General features: G+C 36.6%; 1 protein-coding gene across 1 annotated transcript in view; it reads left to right on the top strand.

Annotated features, from left to right (window-relative positions):
• Positions 1–14552, top strand: part of Sema3c (semaphorin 3C) — a 155894-nt gene that overhangs the window by 69423 nt on the left and 71919 nt on the right. The window contains exons 3-4 of the mRNA XM_052173113.1: positions 6084–6244; positions 7352–7414. Coding sequence (XP_052029073.1) covers positions 6084–6244; positions 7352–7414 — 224 coding nt within the window. The remainder of the gene's footprint in view (positions 1–6083; positions 6245–7351; positions 7415–14552) is intronic.

Below are 14552 nucleotides of genomic sequence, written 5' to 3'. Positions count from 1 at the left end.
ACATGGCATTCTGAACCTTTGCAAAACTTCTAAAAGAGGGAAAAGGCCCAAGGGAAATAAGGAAATATCAGTAAGAGAACAGGATCTGAAAACACAAACCATTCCTAACAACTCAGTCTCATTTAAATTATGTTCAAATTCTTATTTGAGTTATACATATAGCTAGAAAATAGCAGGAAGAATCTTGAGATCCAGAAGAATAATGTATCTCACGGCCTTGAGGCACAAAAATGTAAGACATGTTTGAAAATGAAAAAAAAAAAAACAGCTCAGAAATTACACTAGTAGCAATGACTGGGTTTTTTACTGAAGTAATCTAGCTAACTCCTAGCAGGCACTGAAGGCCAGGTTAAAATGTTGGACTTGTTTCCAAATGTAATAGAATGCAATTTGAGAAAGTTATTAAGTAGGAGTTTTAAAGTACAGTGAACGTATAACTCGCCATCTAGACCATGAGTGTTTTGAGAATCAAAGGGGCATTATTGGCAATTAGGCTGGAAAAACAGGCACAGACTGGGTCTGTCTGTGGCAAACCAGAGTGAGACTCGTTCTTCATAAAGGCCCCTGTATGTTTGTTAATCTTCTCCCTTATGCAATGCCTGGGAAATCCATTTTGCGTCACAGTTGCCTTTCCTTGGCCAGACTCACTGAATAGAGCTGTTTCCCTTGGTCCTTTTTTCAACCATGTGCTACTTTAGTTCCTTTGCTGTAATCTCATTCATCCATCAGCAAGCAGAAGAAAGAACCTTTTCTCTTCTGCAGGAACCATGCGTGATCATACTCTCTGCACCGAGCCTCCAGGCCCTGGCATAGATTAAGGACGGCACCACTAAGCTGTGACAGACTTGGGTGCCGGTTGCTTGCGGTGTGGTCTTTACGATTTCCAAAGGGGCAAAGAAAATTCAAGACACTGAAGCATTTACATTGCTTCTTTAATTCTTCGCAGACTTATGTGCAGGGCAAGAACATACCAGAACTCCAAGGGTGCTGTGTCTTTATGTTTAGAAAAATGAGGGGAGGGGCAGCTATCTGGCTCTGTTCACATATTTAAAAACTATCTTTGCTTTGCAAATATTCCAGTCTTGTGAACTGGCTTAGGGTGACCAGAGAAATTTGCTGAATTTTAAGGATTGAGGGAGGTCCCAGGGCTGGATACAGAAGCTTTGAGATTGAGTGAGGTGAGTGTTTAAAGCTACATTCCATACTCTACTGAGGAGTCCACATGTGGCTGCTATTTGGGGCTGTTAATTTTGAGCAAATGTGGTTTTAACAACCTGCCTGCTGCTCTCTGTTTACATTAGGAATTAAGAACCATAATTTTACTGAGCTGCCCTTTCAACTCCTTATCTACTCTTTTTTTTTCCCCTGAAGGGACAGGTAAAATTTAATTTCTTACCCAGTTTCAAAACAGTGAGCCTCAAGGAGACTTCTCTACTTAAAACTCTTTCTAACCAAGACATCCAGAAGAGGAAATTATCCTGTCAAAATCACATTCTCTGAAGTGAGAAGCACCGATACGCTTTCTACCTGGCATTCGCTCTCCCTCAGGAGAAGTTTCTCCCAAGACTTCCTGCCGGCTAGCTCCACAGAAGTAATAGAACAAAGGGCAGGGCGGCGGGGTTAAATTGTCAAGAAGGCTTATCTTCTTACCTGCATCATATATTTGAGCAAAGCATCTAGCCTGCAGTGCTAAACAAGCCATAAATATGTGCTGAATAAATAAACTGATAGCATAGCCTGAGCTTTAAATATAATTAATGAGTAACCATTATATCTGCCTCTAACTCAGAGAGTCCTGGGAATTGATTTTCACTGCAATAATTCTTCACCTAATCGGGACTTTTATAAAAGACAAAAGACAGTGTAGTATTCTTAGTAAATGATTTCCCTTAGCAGGGAGCACGAGTATTCTCATCATTCATAAAAGGATCCCCATGCGTTCTACCAAGATCACATATCTGAACATATGAATAAATTTTAATGAAGAACACTCTTCACTATATGGCTTCACAGCCTCTCAACACTAAATTATTACTATTGCTGGTCTAAATTACTTCTCATGTGGTTAGGAATAGTGCATCACTGACAGACATAAGACGTTACATACTGACTCATATTCTTATTGCTGGAATGATATTTTAACTACTGCAGACTGGGGAGCTTATCTTGCTAGGAACCCTGTTGTCCTCCCAGTTTTAGTAACATACAAGGCTCACAATGATTTCTCTTATGCAGAAATGTCCATCTGAGCATGCAAATGTTAGGTAAGCATCTTATTCTGGAAAATTTCTCTGAAGCAACTTTGGCATAAACTACATTACAGTAGTTTTCCATCACGGACATCTACTATAATGTGGCTATCAGGGCAGAAATGTGTATTTTTATTGCTCTTTCCCAGGAGATTTTCTCAGGAACTTGGAGACCTATGCTGTCCTTGGTGGACTCACTGTGTTTTCTAACTTTTGTAGTGCTACAGGCTGAGTCCTCAGCCAAGCTCCTCAGTCATGTCAGCAGGGCCTGACAAACAATACCATGGCCATTATGCTGTGCAAAGGATGCTGTTATTCTTGGGATTTAAAGGAAGTGCAGGTCAGCCTCATCAGTGGCCTTGTATAGAGACCGTTCCTACTAAAAAGAGCACCGTCTTCCGTTCCCTGAAGTCTAATACTTAGATCACTCCTTTCCTGTGTGACAAAGCCACTGAGCTATGGCTCCTCACACTGGATCCACATAGAAGGAAAAGCTACATTCTTGGGTTGTTCCTTTTATGAATGACATATTCATTGCTTTGAACTACCCTTTCTCTGCCCACAGTTCCAGAGCTCAGTTATCACTGCTCACAGTCATTCAAGTGGAGTTTTCACAAAATTCACAGGAACTGATCACAGAAGTGAGAGTTGTAGAGTAAATCTTCTAGGATAACAGCTGTCAACTGCCAATGGGCTACAGATAATTAAATTTGAAGATGCTTTATGGTCATCACAATCAGATAAAACTCTCAGACCAGAAAGGTCTTTAACTTGCCGTAGTTACTTCCCCCTCTCACACCAACTTTGTTTTCTGATGAAACAGAGAAGACCTGCAAATTGATTTTAGTATTTATTTCCTAGCTAGGATCACATGCTTGCTTTTATTTTAATGCAGACTGGGCAACAAAATGGTGAAAGAACCCAATGAAGGAGGGAAGGTGGAGAAAGGGAGGAGAAAAGGGAGGCATTTGAGAATCTAGCTACACTATGTTATATACAAACTGTATTAGGCAGGGGGAATACTTCAGGGGCTGTAAATACAAAAGGCAGAACTGTTAGAAAAACAGCTTAGTCGAGGTTTTGAAAAACATACAGAGGTTGTAGGTGTGAATTAGCCCAGCAACTGTGTGAGTCCAAGTTTTTCCTGTAACTATTAATCCAAAGTTAGCATTGCTAATCTCACAATAACTGGAACTTCAACATTTTTACTCATTTTAAACCTCTCCATATGTTGATTCATTTTGTTTCCATGGGGACAGTCATTGGAAGTTACTATTGCAATGTGTATGTGTGTGTATACATATGTATACACACACACACACATATACACATATATACATATTTAACAATAAAAAATAGAGGCTATTATGTGCATGTGAATGGAAAAAGGTGGAAACAGACATACCAGGAGGTAGAGAGAAGAAAGGACACAATGATGTAATTATAATAATTAAAACACAAAAAAAAAATAAAAAATCAAGAAGAAAGGCAGCTGGGCAATCTATAAGCAATCCTTGGAGAGTCCATGAGTGAGTCGTGCTTTTCCATGGTCTTATGTTTCTTGCTTTTGCTTCTCTTGATGCTGGACTGTCATATGGCAATGTAAGTGAAATAACTAATCATACACACACACACATACACACCATAAAAACTATACTCTTACTCTTTTATTGAAGAAGAAATGGAGGCACAGGAAGGTTAGTTTGCTTATTTTTAAACACAGCCATATATCCTATTTTGCCATCAGGCAACATTATTGGCTAACACTGTGTTAAGTCATGACACCATTCTGAAATGGTGAGCTGAGAAACCTGGCTAAACATGAGTCTGCTTGGCCTTCCGAGGTGTGGCTGATGCTTGCTCATAGATGGGATCCTTTACTTCCTATAGCAATCTTTATTGTGTTTTATTTTGCTGTAAGCCAAACCGTGGCCATTAACATTTTTTCTAGAAATATGACTTGTGGTCTATGCCTACAGATGAAAAATCAATATACCATGAAATCAGAAACCTTAGAAAGCACCCACTTTCAAAGCTCACCCCTGTTTAAGATCATCAGCACAAGAGCAAAGGAATTTAGGAAGGACTGAAAAGAAGTCTTACACTTTGCATCTGAGCCTCTTCTCTGCAGAAAAAGCTGCCTGCATCATGAATGTTGATTTCCTTATTGTCCTGGTGCCTTCCTGGCTCTCAGTGTTCAGCTCCCAGACAGATATTCAATGTAAAAGCAGCAGATTAATGGACCCGAGTCACTGATCATTGGGAGGTTATAAATCTGAGGATGCAAATATCTGAATCCATGCTTTCCTTTCATAGACACATTGTCATTCAAATGGCATTGCCTGTTGAAGGAGAGACAGGAGAGTAATCTCGTTTACAGGAAAGTATGTTAAGGCAATGGAAATTGCTTTGAGGAAATGTGTCAGTTATTCAGTTATTTGGAGATGATACTAAAATGGCCAATGTACTGAATTTGAGAATGTGCATTTGAGAAAATGGCCAATTATACTGAATAAGACATAAATAAGTAAGATATTCTTCATGCTATTGATTGCTCTCTCTATTCACTGTAGAAATTTATATTTTAACTGGCTGATCACTTTTGGTAATAAATTTGAGATTCTTGTAAATGAGAATGGTTTTTGAATCTTAGAGTCTGTGTGAACTTTATTTGCTGATTTCTTTCAGCAGAAAGTCAGGAATTAAAAATCTATGTTAACAAATATTACTTTTAAATTTAATTTTAAAGAACTTTGTATATGGAGCGTTCATCTATATCACCCGTTTTCCTCCCTCCTCACTCTTCAACTTCCCCTCATGTCATCCACTTCCAAATTCCTGTTCTTATCTTCTTTAATTGTGTGTGTGTGGATGCATACAGATATGCATACACACATTTAATGTTGTCTGTACATATATGCCCAGGGATGGCCACTTTATATTGGGCAACCTATGTGGGTGCTTGTAGCTAGAAGAAGTTGAGTATTCCTTTCTTGGCAGCCATTGCCCACCAGTAGCTGCTCATCTAGTGGGAGGACATTGTGGAGTTTCTTCAATTCATATTGAAATGTCAATCTGTGCTGCGATTACTCCTGTTCAGGCACCTATATTGTTGAGAATCTATGGATACATTTTCCTTGTCTAGAGGGCACTTTCTAGCCATAGGCATCCTGATTCTATGGTCTTACAATGTTTCTTCCTCCCCTTTTACAATGTTGTCTATGTTTGGGTGGAGACATTGTACTGGTGATGTATTAAGGAGTGTTAGACACAACATGAACACTTATTCTCAGCATTTTGACCAGCTGGGAATCTCTGTAGTAGTTTCTATCTGATGTAGAAAGCTTATTTGAAATGGAGTGAAAATTACACTATTTACAATGCAGTTAGAAATTATATTAGTTTAGGGAAATGACTAGACACTCATATTTAATTCTTGGCTTCTTCAGACACAAACAGGTGGCAAAGTTTACAGTATCAGGTATGAATTCCCATTTTCTAAGTGGGCCTTAAGTCTAGTTTGACAGCTGTTGGTTATGCTAATTTTTGAATTTAAAAGAACTCAAAATATTGAATATAATATGTAATAGATTAGAAAACCAGAAACTACTAAACACATGGAGAAACACACACACACACACACATACATGGACAGACACACATACACACACACCTAAGTTATTAATAATAATAAGTGGAAATATTAGTAACATAGAAGATATGCTTATGTTTATTTTTGCTTCTTTGATAAACATTTCTCTAAGAATTTTCAGCAAAATCATAGAGTTATTGTGCCATCACACCGTCTTTAACATTCCTTGTTCTCTATTTCAGAGCTTCGAGAAACCAAAACCTCTGAATACTTTAGTCTGTCCCACCAGCAGTTAGACTACAGAATATTACTGATGGATGAAGATCAAGACCGAATATATGTGGGGAGCAAAGACCACATCCTGTCCTTGAATATCAACAATATCAGTCAAGAACCTTTGAGTGTAAGTTTACCATTTTCTTGAAGTAAATTTTTATATTATAGTTATTTAAAAGAATTCAAAATATTGAATATAATATGTAATAGATTAGAAAACCAGAAACTACTAAACACATGGAGAAACACACACACACACACACACACACACACACATGGACAGACACACATACACACACACCAAAGTTATTAATTCACATTTCCTCCCACTTGGTTTAAAAAGTTTAAGAAATTGATTTAAACTGCCAATGAATGAAAAATATTTTCATGTATTTAGAAGAGAAAGGAGTTGGCTGATGAAAATTTCCCACGAAAAGCCTGGTTAGAATAAAGGAAGAAATAGCATATCATCAATGTGTAATCGGCAAAGTGTGAGGAATGATGCTATTAGCTGCATGGATATTTGAATAATCATAACCTACCTTTATCATTTTATTTTTAAAGTAAGAAAGCAAAATTATGCATCAGTAGAGTAAGAGAAAACCTGTATTAACTCAATTAAAAGAGTAAAGCTATCTAGATTTATGATAGACAGGACAATTCACATTTATTATATTAAAGGCTGACAACTCAAAAAGTATTTTTCTCTGCCACACATAACCCAAAACAGCAGTAATTTAGAATACTAACACAGTGCTTCAGTAAGACAGTGGTTACATGTTACATTCATGTATTACATTGATAAGGTCTGAGGAGGCCTGCTTTAAGTAAATCTGTCCATCTGGCTGTGTGCTTTACCAAAGGTAGCACTAAACTGAGACAGCCACATAAACATGATCCATATGATATAAGCACTTGGTAAAACTGTAAGTCCAAAGGGCAAATGGGACTCTGCACATTTTTCTTTATAATGACTTTATTCAAATGCACAGCTACAATTTTCATGTGTTATTGAAAAGGCTTTGTTAAATAAAAATGGATTATATAAACAAAACACCAATGGTATAATAACATAATATCCCAATAATTTGAATTCAGAAGGTATAGGAAGAATTTTGAAAGCCAAAAAGAGTAACACCTTAGTGAAATCAGATAGTCAAAAGCAAACTGAGAATATGGTATTACTATGTACCTGAATGGGATAATACAAACTGTATTTTTTGTTTCTGATCAGGTTTTCTGGCCAGCATCAACAATCAAAGTTGAAGAGTGCAAAATGGCTGGCAAAGATCCTACAGTAAGTATTTAAAGCATGCATGTGTACATACACACACGCACATGCACGCACACACACACACACACACACACACACACTACATATACACAGAGAACCCCTTTTTGCATTCATCATATACATACTATTCCCACCTATGCACACATGCATGCTTGACACCACACACATACATGCACATGCACACATGTGAACTCTCCCTCTCTCTCTCTCTCTCTCTCTCCCTCTCTCTCTCTCTCTCTCACACACACACACACACACACACACACACAAAGATACTAACTACTTAGTCATCAAATGTACATAGTTTGAGAACAGCTGAATCTGAGATTAGTGGTGTTGGAGAACGTTGGCAGGACTAATGTTGAAAGTGTCAATGTGGTGCAAATGGAATTCTTGTACCATCTGTAACTTTAGAATTCCTGACTGGTTAAACTTTACTGCCATGCTTCATTATTTAACACAGATACTTTTCATGATTGATTTCACCAATAAATGTTGGACCAAGTGACTCCGACCTACAGAATTCTCAGCAGGCTGCTGAAATAATGATGCTGTGAGTGTCTGGAGAAACTCCCAGATACCATGGGAACTCTTCTTAAGATTCTTGGTGAAAAAATAGTCATGAGCCTGCACATTCCAGATAAATAAGTCAACAATGATTCATAGTACATTTGTTAATTAAAACAATTAGAAACAGCAATCAAAGCAGATATGCATATTGACAAATGTGCAGCACTACACTTGTGCAAATTGGATTCCCTTAAATGGACTTCAGTGGAGTCAAGAAAGGAACCTGAATTGATTTCTGTGAATGTCTTACTCTCATTGACACTAAATTATTCTTGAATATTACATAAGAAATTAATGGAGCTAATCTATGATGAACACAATCCTACATATCTCTATCTCTATCTCTATCTCTATCTCTATCTCTATCTCTATCTCTATCTCTATCTCTATCAATGCATTTTTGCTTCAAATCTTGACAAACACCATGATGAGATTAGTATCTAAAATATGAACGCCCTCTCACAAATAATTTGATAAAGTTTTCCTCTTTACATTTAGCCTTAGTCCAAATTGTACATTTGATAGAGAGCATTAAACCCCAATTGTATATCTACCATAATTCTAGTTATGAAAGACATAATTTGTATAAACATGGAATTAGTTTTGCTTTTTTCTACCATATCTAGTTGAAAAAGTTTGACCTATTTTAAATAAGTGAGAAAATAGATGAAAATTAAGGAATGCAATAGAAATAAAATTGTTGTATAGAAAATCTAGTATACTTAAACTTATGCATCTGGGCTTGAGATCATATTAAGTATTAGCATCAACATTTTGTCTAGAAAAGTCTGACTGAGCATATTGCAGTAGAGAGAAGAGGTGTGAAAGGATTGATGTCTGTATGGAGCCTTGAAAGTAAGTGCTCCAGAGAGGTGTTGAGACAGACCAGTCACCATGAAAACTAACCCATAATGAAATGGAACTTTTTCAGTATGGCCAACTCTAAAGACAGTCACAGATATAAACTTCTGTAAAAACTGAAGAAAGTCAAGGCAACCAAAGATTCTAGAGAAATGGTTTTCAGTTCATTGGTCCCAGCCTCTTAGGGGAGAAGTCAGACTTCACAGGGATCCCTAAGGCCATTGGAAGATGCAGATATTTAAACTGTGATCTATATGGGAACAAGATCACAGTTATGAAGTAGCAACAAGGACAGTTTTAAGGTGGGGGGTCACTAAAACATGAGGAACTGTTTTACAGGGTGGCAGCATTGGGAAAGTTGAGAACTGCGGCTCTAGAGTCAAAAATCTCTCAGTAATATTCCACAGGAGTTCTTGCAAACCGTTCCCAGGCATGACCCGTGCCTAAATCTTACATTTTCAATTTTATATTTCACCCAGAAAACAGAAACAGAAAGGAAGTAGGAGAAATATGACAACACATAGTTACAATGTAATAGAAACTTAGTAGGTCAAAATCCAGGTAAAAAAAAAAAATCGTGCATTTTGTGGCCATCCAGGGAAGCAACAGAATGCAGGGCAGTGCTGTGGAGAAAGGTGCTCTTCTGGGATTGTTTTATCAATAATTCCCCATGAGCTGAACAATTTTCCTTCACTCCCTGGTGACAACATTTTCTCACCGGTGCATGTCTGGTCATGTCTTGCCTTTCAACACAATAATATCCCATGGCAATATTACTGAATTTCTTTGTTCAAGAAGGTTTGCATTTTTAATCCATAGCAATTGCTACAGGGATCATATGTAGACTGTAGATATTGGTGCAAATTCCATTTCCAAATGGTGATTTTAATGCTTTTCTAAAGTGTCTTAGCCAAGTCACTTGGCCATTTTCTCCCTTTGATGAAATAGAAGCCTATTGTTACATATTTTGCGATGATTAAAAGTTATTTGATAAAATCTACAATCTGTACATGCCTGCATTTTCCCATAATTCTATTGTGTAATAATATCAAGCATGGGTATTGTTAATTCTTCTTTATGACCAACAGCTGTACACTTCAGAAGTCATCCATGGAGAGATCTGTTCTATGAACTTCGATGACAAAACTGAACAGGTTTTGCTTTTGCAGATAAAAGTAGTGAGTCCTTGGAAACAATAATCTATTACATTCTTTCACCTACCCATTCTACCTGTGTAGGAAAGGAGAGAACCAAACAAATACATCTCATGTCCTATGGGTGTAACCCTTACAGAGACCTCTTACTAGTTTAGCTTTAAGGGGAAAGGCTAGAGAAAACAAAAGAAGCAGCGATAGATAAAATGAATGTTCTATAGACAACATATTGTGTTCTCCTTCTCAATGACACTAAGTGTTTGCAAATACCTTCACCCTGTTGAAATACTTACCACCTAATTACATACTATTTCACTTTCAAAACATAGAAATTGACTATTTTATTAGTTCTTTAAGAATTTCACACGTTTTGGTTGCATTCTTCCTCTTCCTTCAACTTTTTCTCAGTTCACCCTTATTGACTTCACACATACACTCACACACAGGTAAGCACACACACACACACACACACACACACAGACACACATACACAGAAACACACACACACACACACACACACACACGGGCACAATGCTGGAATTTGCTCAGTATGAATAATGGAATTCTCATCGGCCACGCCTGTAAGTGACACATGCCGTTACCTGGCACGAAGCAGGGTAAACAGAGACCTATTGTTATGGTCTGGCTCTAAACTTCCCTTTACAGGCTTATGTTTTGCTGTCTCAGTGTTCATTTTGTGGCACTATTTTGAAGGTTAAAGTGCATTTAGGAGGTGGCCCAACCTAACACCATAGATACTAGCCTTGGAAGACTGTACCTATGTTTGTTTCTGGATTTCTCAGTCAGCATACTGGACCTTGCTGGGTGAACACTTGCGACAAACTCCACCTCCACAGTACCATTTTGCCATGCTTTCATATCATGATGGATGAAATCCCCATATATATATATATATATATATATATACATATATATATATATATATATATATGAATATTCCATAATGTTGTGGGAATCTCTCTGACATCCCTGTCCAACAACTCATGTGGATAGGGGAACATGTTTGAGACAACTCAAGTCAAAAATCACACCAAGTAATTATAAAGTACCAAAGAGACAGCCCTAAAAACAGGTAATACACACAAACACACACACACACAGGTGTGCACGCACACAGTTACATATATGCACACATATACACACAACGACACACACACATGGACAGACACACAGGTAACAACAAATAAAGAAAAAAGTTGTTTTCAAAGAGAATGGATGAAGAAGTATATAGGAAGCATTAGAGAAAGGAAAAGGAGGGAAGAAAAGGTGTAATTATATTTAATCCAAAAAAAGAGAAAGAAAATGGAATCTTTGGTATTTTACTATTAAAGTCTTCAGTACCAATTTTTTTTTTATATTAGTATTATGAACAGGACTAGTACTAATTTGTGAAGGACACATGGTCTGCCCAAATCAAAATGTCCCTACTACTTTATTAATATATTGCTCAAAACAAATGTTATTACTGTCATTCTACTGCTACAAAAGTTGAAGCCACAGATTAAATCCAGGTCCTGTTTTTGTGAACTGCATATTTGATTTCTATTTAATCCTACTAATATCTTTCCTATGTGAAGACAAAGACCCGATGACAGACCAACTCCCATGGCCTCCCTGTTTCATGACTTGAGATTTTGTATTCAATGTATCCACTTCAAAACAAAGAAAATCCCACCAATTCATGTATTTGTTTTGTTTTTATCTATTTATTTATTTTCAATTATAGATATGTGTGCATGTCAGTGTGTGGTTATGTGCATGTGAGTGCCTTCCTGCTGAGACTAAAAGTTGATTTTCAATCGACTGGAACTGGAGCCATACCTAGGTATGAGCCACTTAATGTCAGTTCTGGAAACCAAACTCACATCTTCTGGACAAGCCACTGAGCTGTCTACACAGATGCATGACTTTCTTGTTTGACTGTACAGTTTTCATTTGGAAAATTCTCATTCTGTATCTTGACTGTCAACACTATATAAGACCAAGATGAAATTATATTTATTCTGAAGCTTTATACTGAGTTTATATACAAATGTATTTATACATGTATGTAATAGTATAGAATCCTATGATGACCTCATGGATCTTACCACACGTTTCATATATATGCTCCTCTTTGTTTGAAGGCAGAAATTAGACTAGGCATTCAAGTGTTCCTATCCCTAAATGCAGTGTCTTAATAAATATTTGCTGAAAGGGAATTTACACAGCAGTTTATGTCAGGATAGATAAGGTGAGAAAATGAAGCTGTACAAGGGAAGAGCAGAGCTATCAAGGTTATCTCAACTGGTCAGCGTCACTTGAGTGTTCTATAGAGGAGGGTTGGGAGGCGCACTGAGTATCACATGGTAGAAATTTGTCTGCAACTAGTGAAAATGCTAGAGAAAATATGGACAACAGCAATGGTCAGAGTTCCAGTCCAAGGCGAAGACTCTATTTAATCTCTTTTGGAGATACACTTTCTTATTAGGAAATTGAAATTCAGCAACTTAATTGAAGCACTGTTGTGAGATTAAATGAAACCCAAGTATGTGGATAGAGGGGCCTGAAATTGTTAACTATATAAAAATGCTAAGGTTGCATAAGTATTAATAACTGTGAAATGAAAATGTGGGTTCATAATCTATGATGTAAGATAAGACGGGAAAACGTATGGATTAATTATTATGCATGTATTTGAACCTTTCCTTACTGTAACTATCTATATGAATGAAGGCAACCAAAGCACATTTGGTTTATCTTTCTAAAGGCAACAGAGATTCAAAAGAGAAAAAAAAATAAAAAATCACATAAATCCTTAAGAAAAATATACTTAATGTTCAATACATATCTGTTATATAGTGAAACACTGAGTGTCTGGGAAATAATAATAGTAAAATATAGGAAGTAATTACTTCCATACCTTCTATCACATAGGAAAGAAAATATTATCAATAATAAATAGATATGTGCTAGAATGAAATAAGTATGGTTCTATGAATGAAAATATAAAATATATTGTTGACTTTTTCCTTTTACTATAGCAACAATTTATCCAAGTTAGTTGTCTACAGAGCTCAAGATAAGGCAGATGGAAACTTTCCTTCCTAAGTTTTCACCGAATTATGTCTTGTTGGAAGTTAAGCTATAGAGAATTCCAGAGTGGACTGAAAATGAGTGTGAAAAAGATAACCACATTTCTCTTTGCTCACAAATCTTACCACAGACACGTTATACAAATGTGTTTTGCAGTTTATTCCGGGTATTATTTTATGATCTTTGGTTATATAATTAACCCCAGGACCTCTAAAAACAGGTGTCAAAAATAACACTGTATATGTGACACAGATTATTACTGTCAACTTTAAAACAAAGTGTATAATCTGGATTTAAAAGATTAATTTCTTTGACCTTAGAATTAAAGATTTATTAATAATTTATAGTAGAAACATTTGCTTAGAATTCCCATGCACAAAAAGAAATGTATACTTGCTGACAAGTAAAAAATGAATATAAAATTGATGGAATATACAAGGTAATATAAATTTTTAATCAAGTTTAGCATTTATTGTAGCACTTTGCTTTGTTGTACTGTGTAGTAACATAAATACTAGCTATTTAGTGGACCCAGAAACAATGAAAGAGAAGCACATATTATAGACTATGCAGGGAAACAAGACCATTAAATTTGATATATTTACAGCCTTTATTAAACAGTAAAGACGCACCTCAGATAATAAAATTATTTTCAATAAAGTTCTTCGAGAGAAAAATGACTTTGTAAAGGGGATATCATTCCGTTTCATGGTTGATTAATTTATAATCAGCAAAAGTAATGAGTTTATCAACTATGGAGTTTGGAGTGATTAATTGGGCCATGGAGAACTTACAGACTCCTGAAAGGTCAGAGATAATTTAGAAGGACAGCAATGACACCTTTGCCCATTTAGTTAAGCCGGAACCAAGCAAAAAACAGGAAATGAAAAGTGTATTTAGTGGGGACGCTGGACAGGCAGAACAATTCCACCATAGGGAGCTGCAGCTATGTGTGCATTCTAAGATGACTCTCATGTGTTAATTAGAAAAGGTGCCCATTGTTACCAGGGTGAACTCATGATAATACAGAATATGAATGACCACAACTTCACTTCAAACATGTTTATAGTGTGAGTGTATGGGTGTGTGTGCTAGTTGTATGTCTGCATTACTCTTGCATTAAACTATTTTACTACTGCCTGTCTTTCTATCTAATATATCATCTGTCTGTCTATCTATCTATCATCTATCCAGTTGTGCATGATTTCTTTGAGTAGGTGCAAACACAAGTGGAAGTATGAGAATGTATTTTCAAAGGTTTTATTTTGTTTTTCCTGTTTAACACTGTAGTTTTTGGGGATGAAACTCAGGGCTTCAGGCTTGGTGACAATAAACGTTCCTGTTGATTCACTTTTCTGGCTGGACACTGTATGTTATGGTTTCAACACCAATGTTGTGATCATAAAAAGAGAAAGAGGTTGAGAGAATGTGGTATACAGAGTTGTGAGGGAAGGGAGTGC

Source organism: Apodemus sylvaticus, chromosome 2 (assembly GCF_947179515.1).
Source record: "Apodemus sylvaticus chromosome 2, mApoSyl1.1, whole genome shotgun sequence".
Classification (NCBI taxonomy): domain Eukaryota; kingdom Metazoa; phylum Chordata; class Mammalia; order Rodentia; family Muridae; genus Apodemus; species Apodemus sylvaticus.
Note: the sequence above shows the minus strand (reverse complement) of the source record. Positions and strands in the feature narration are given on the sequence as shown.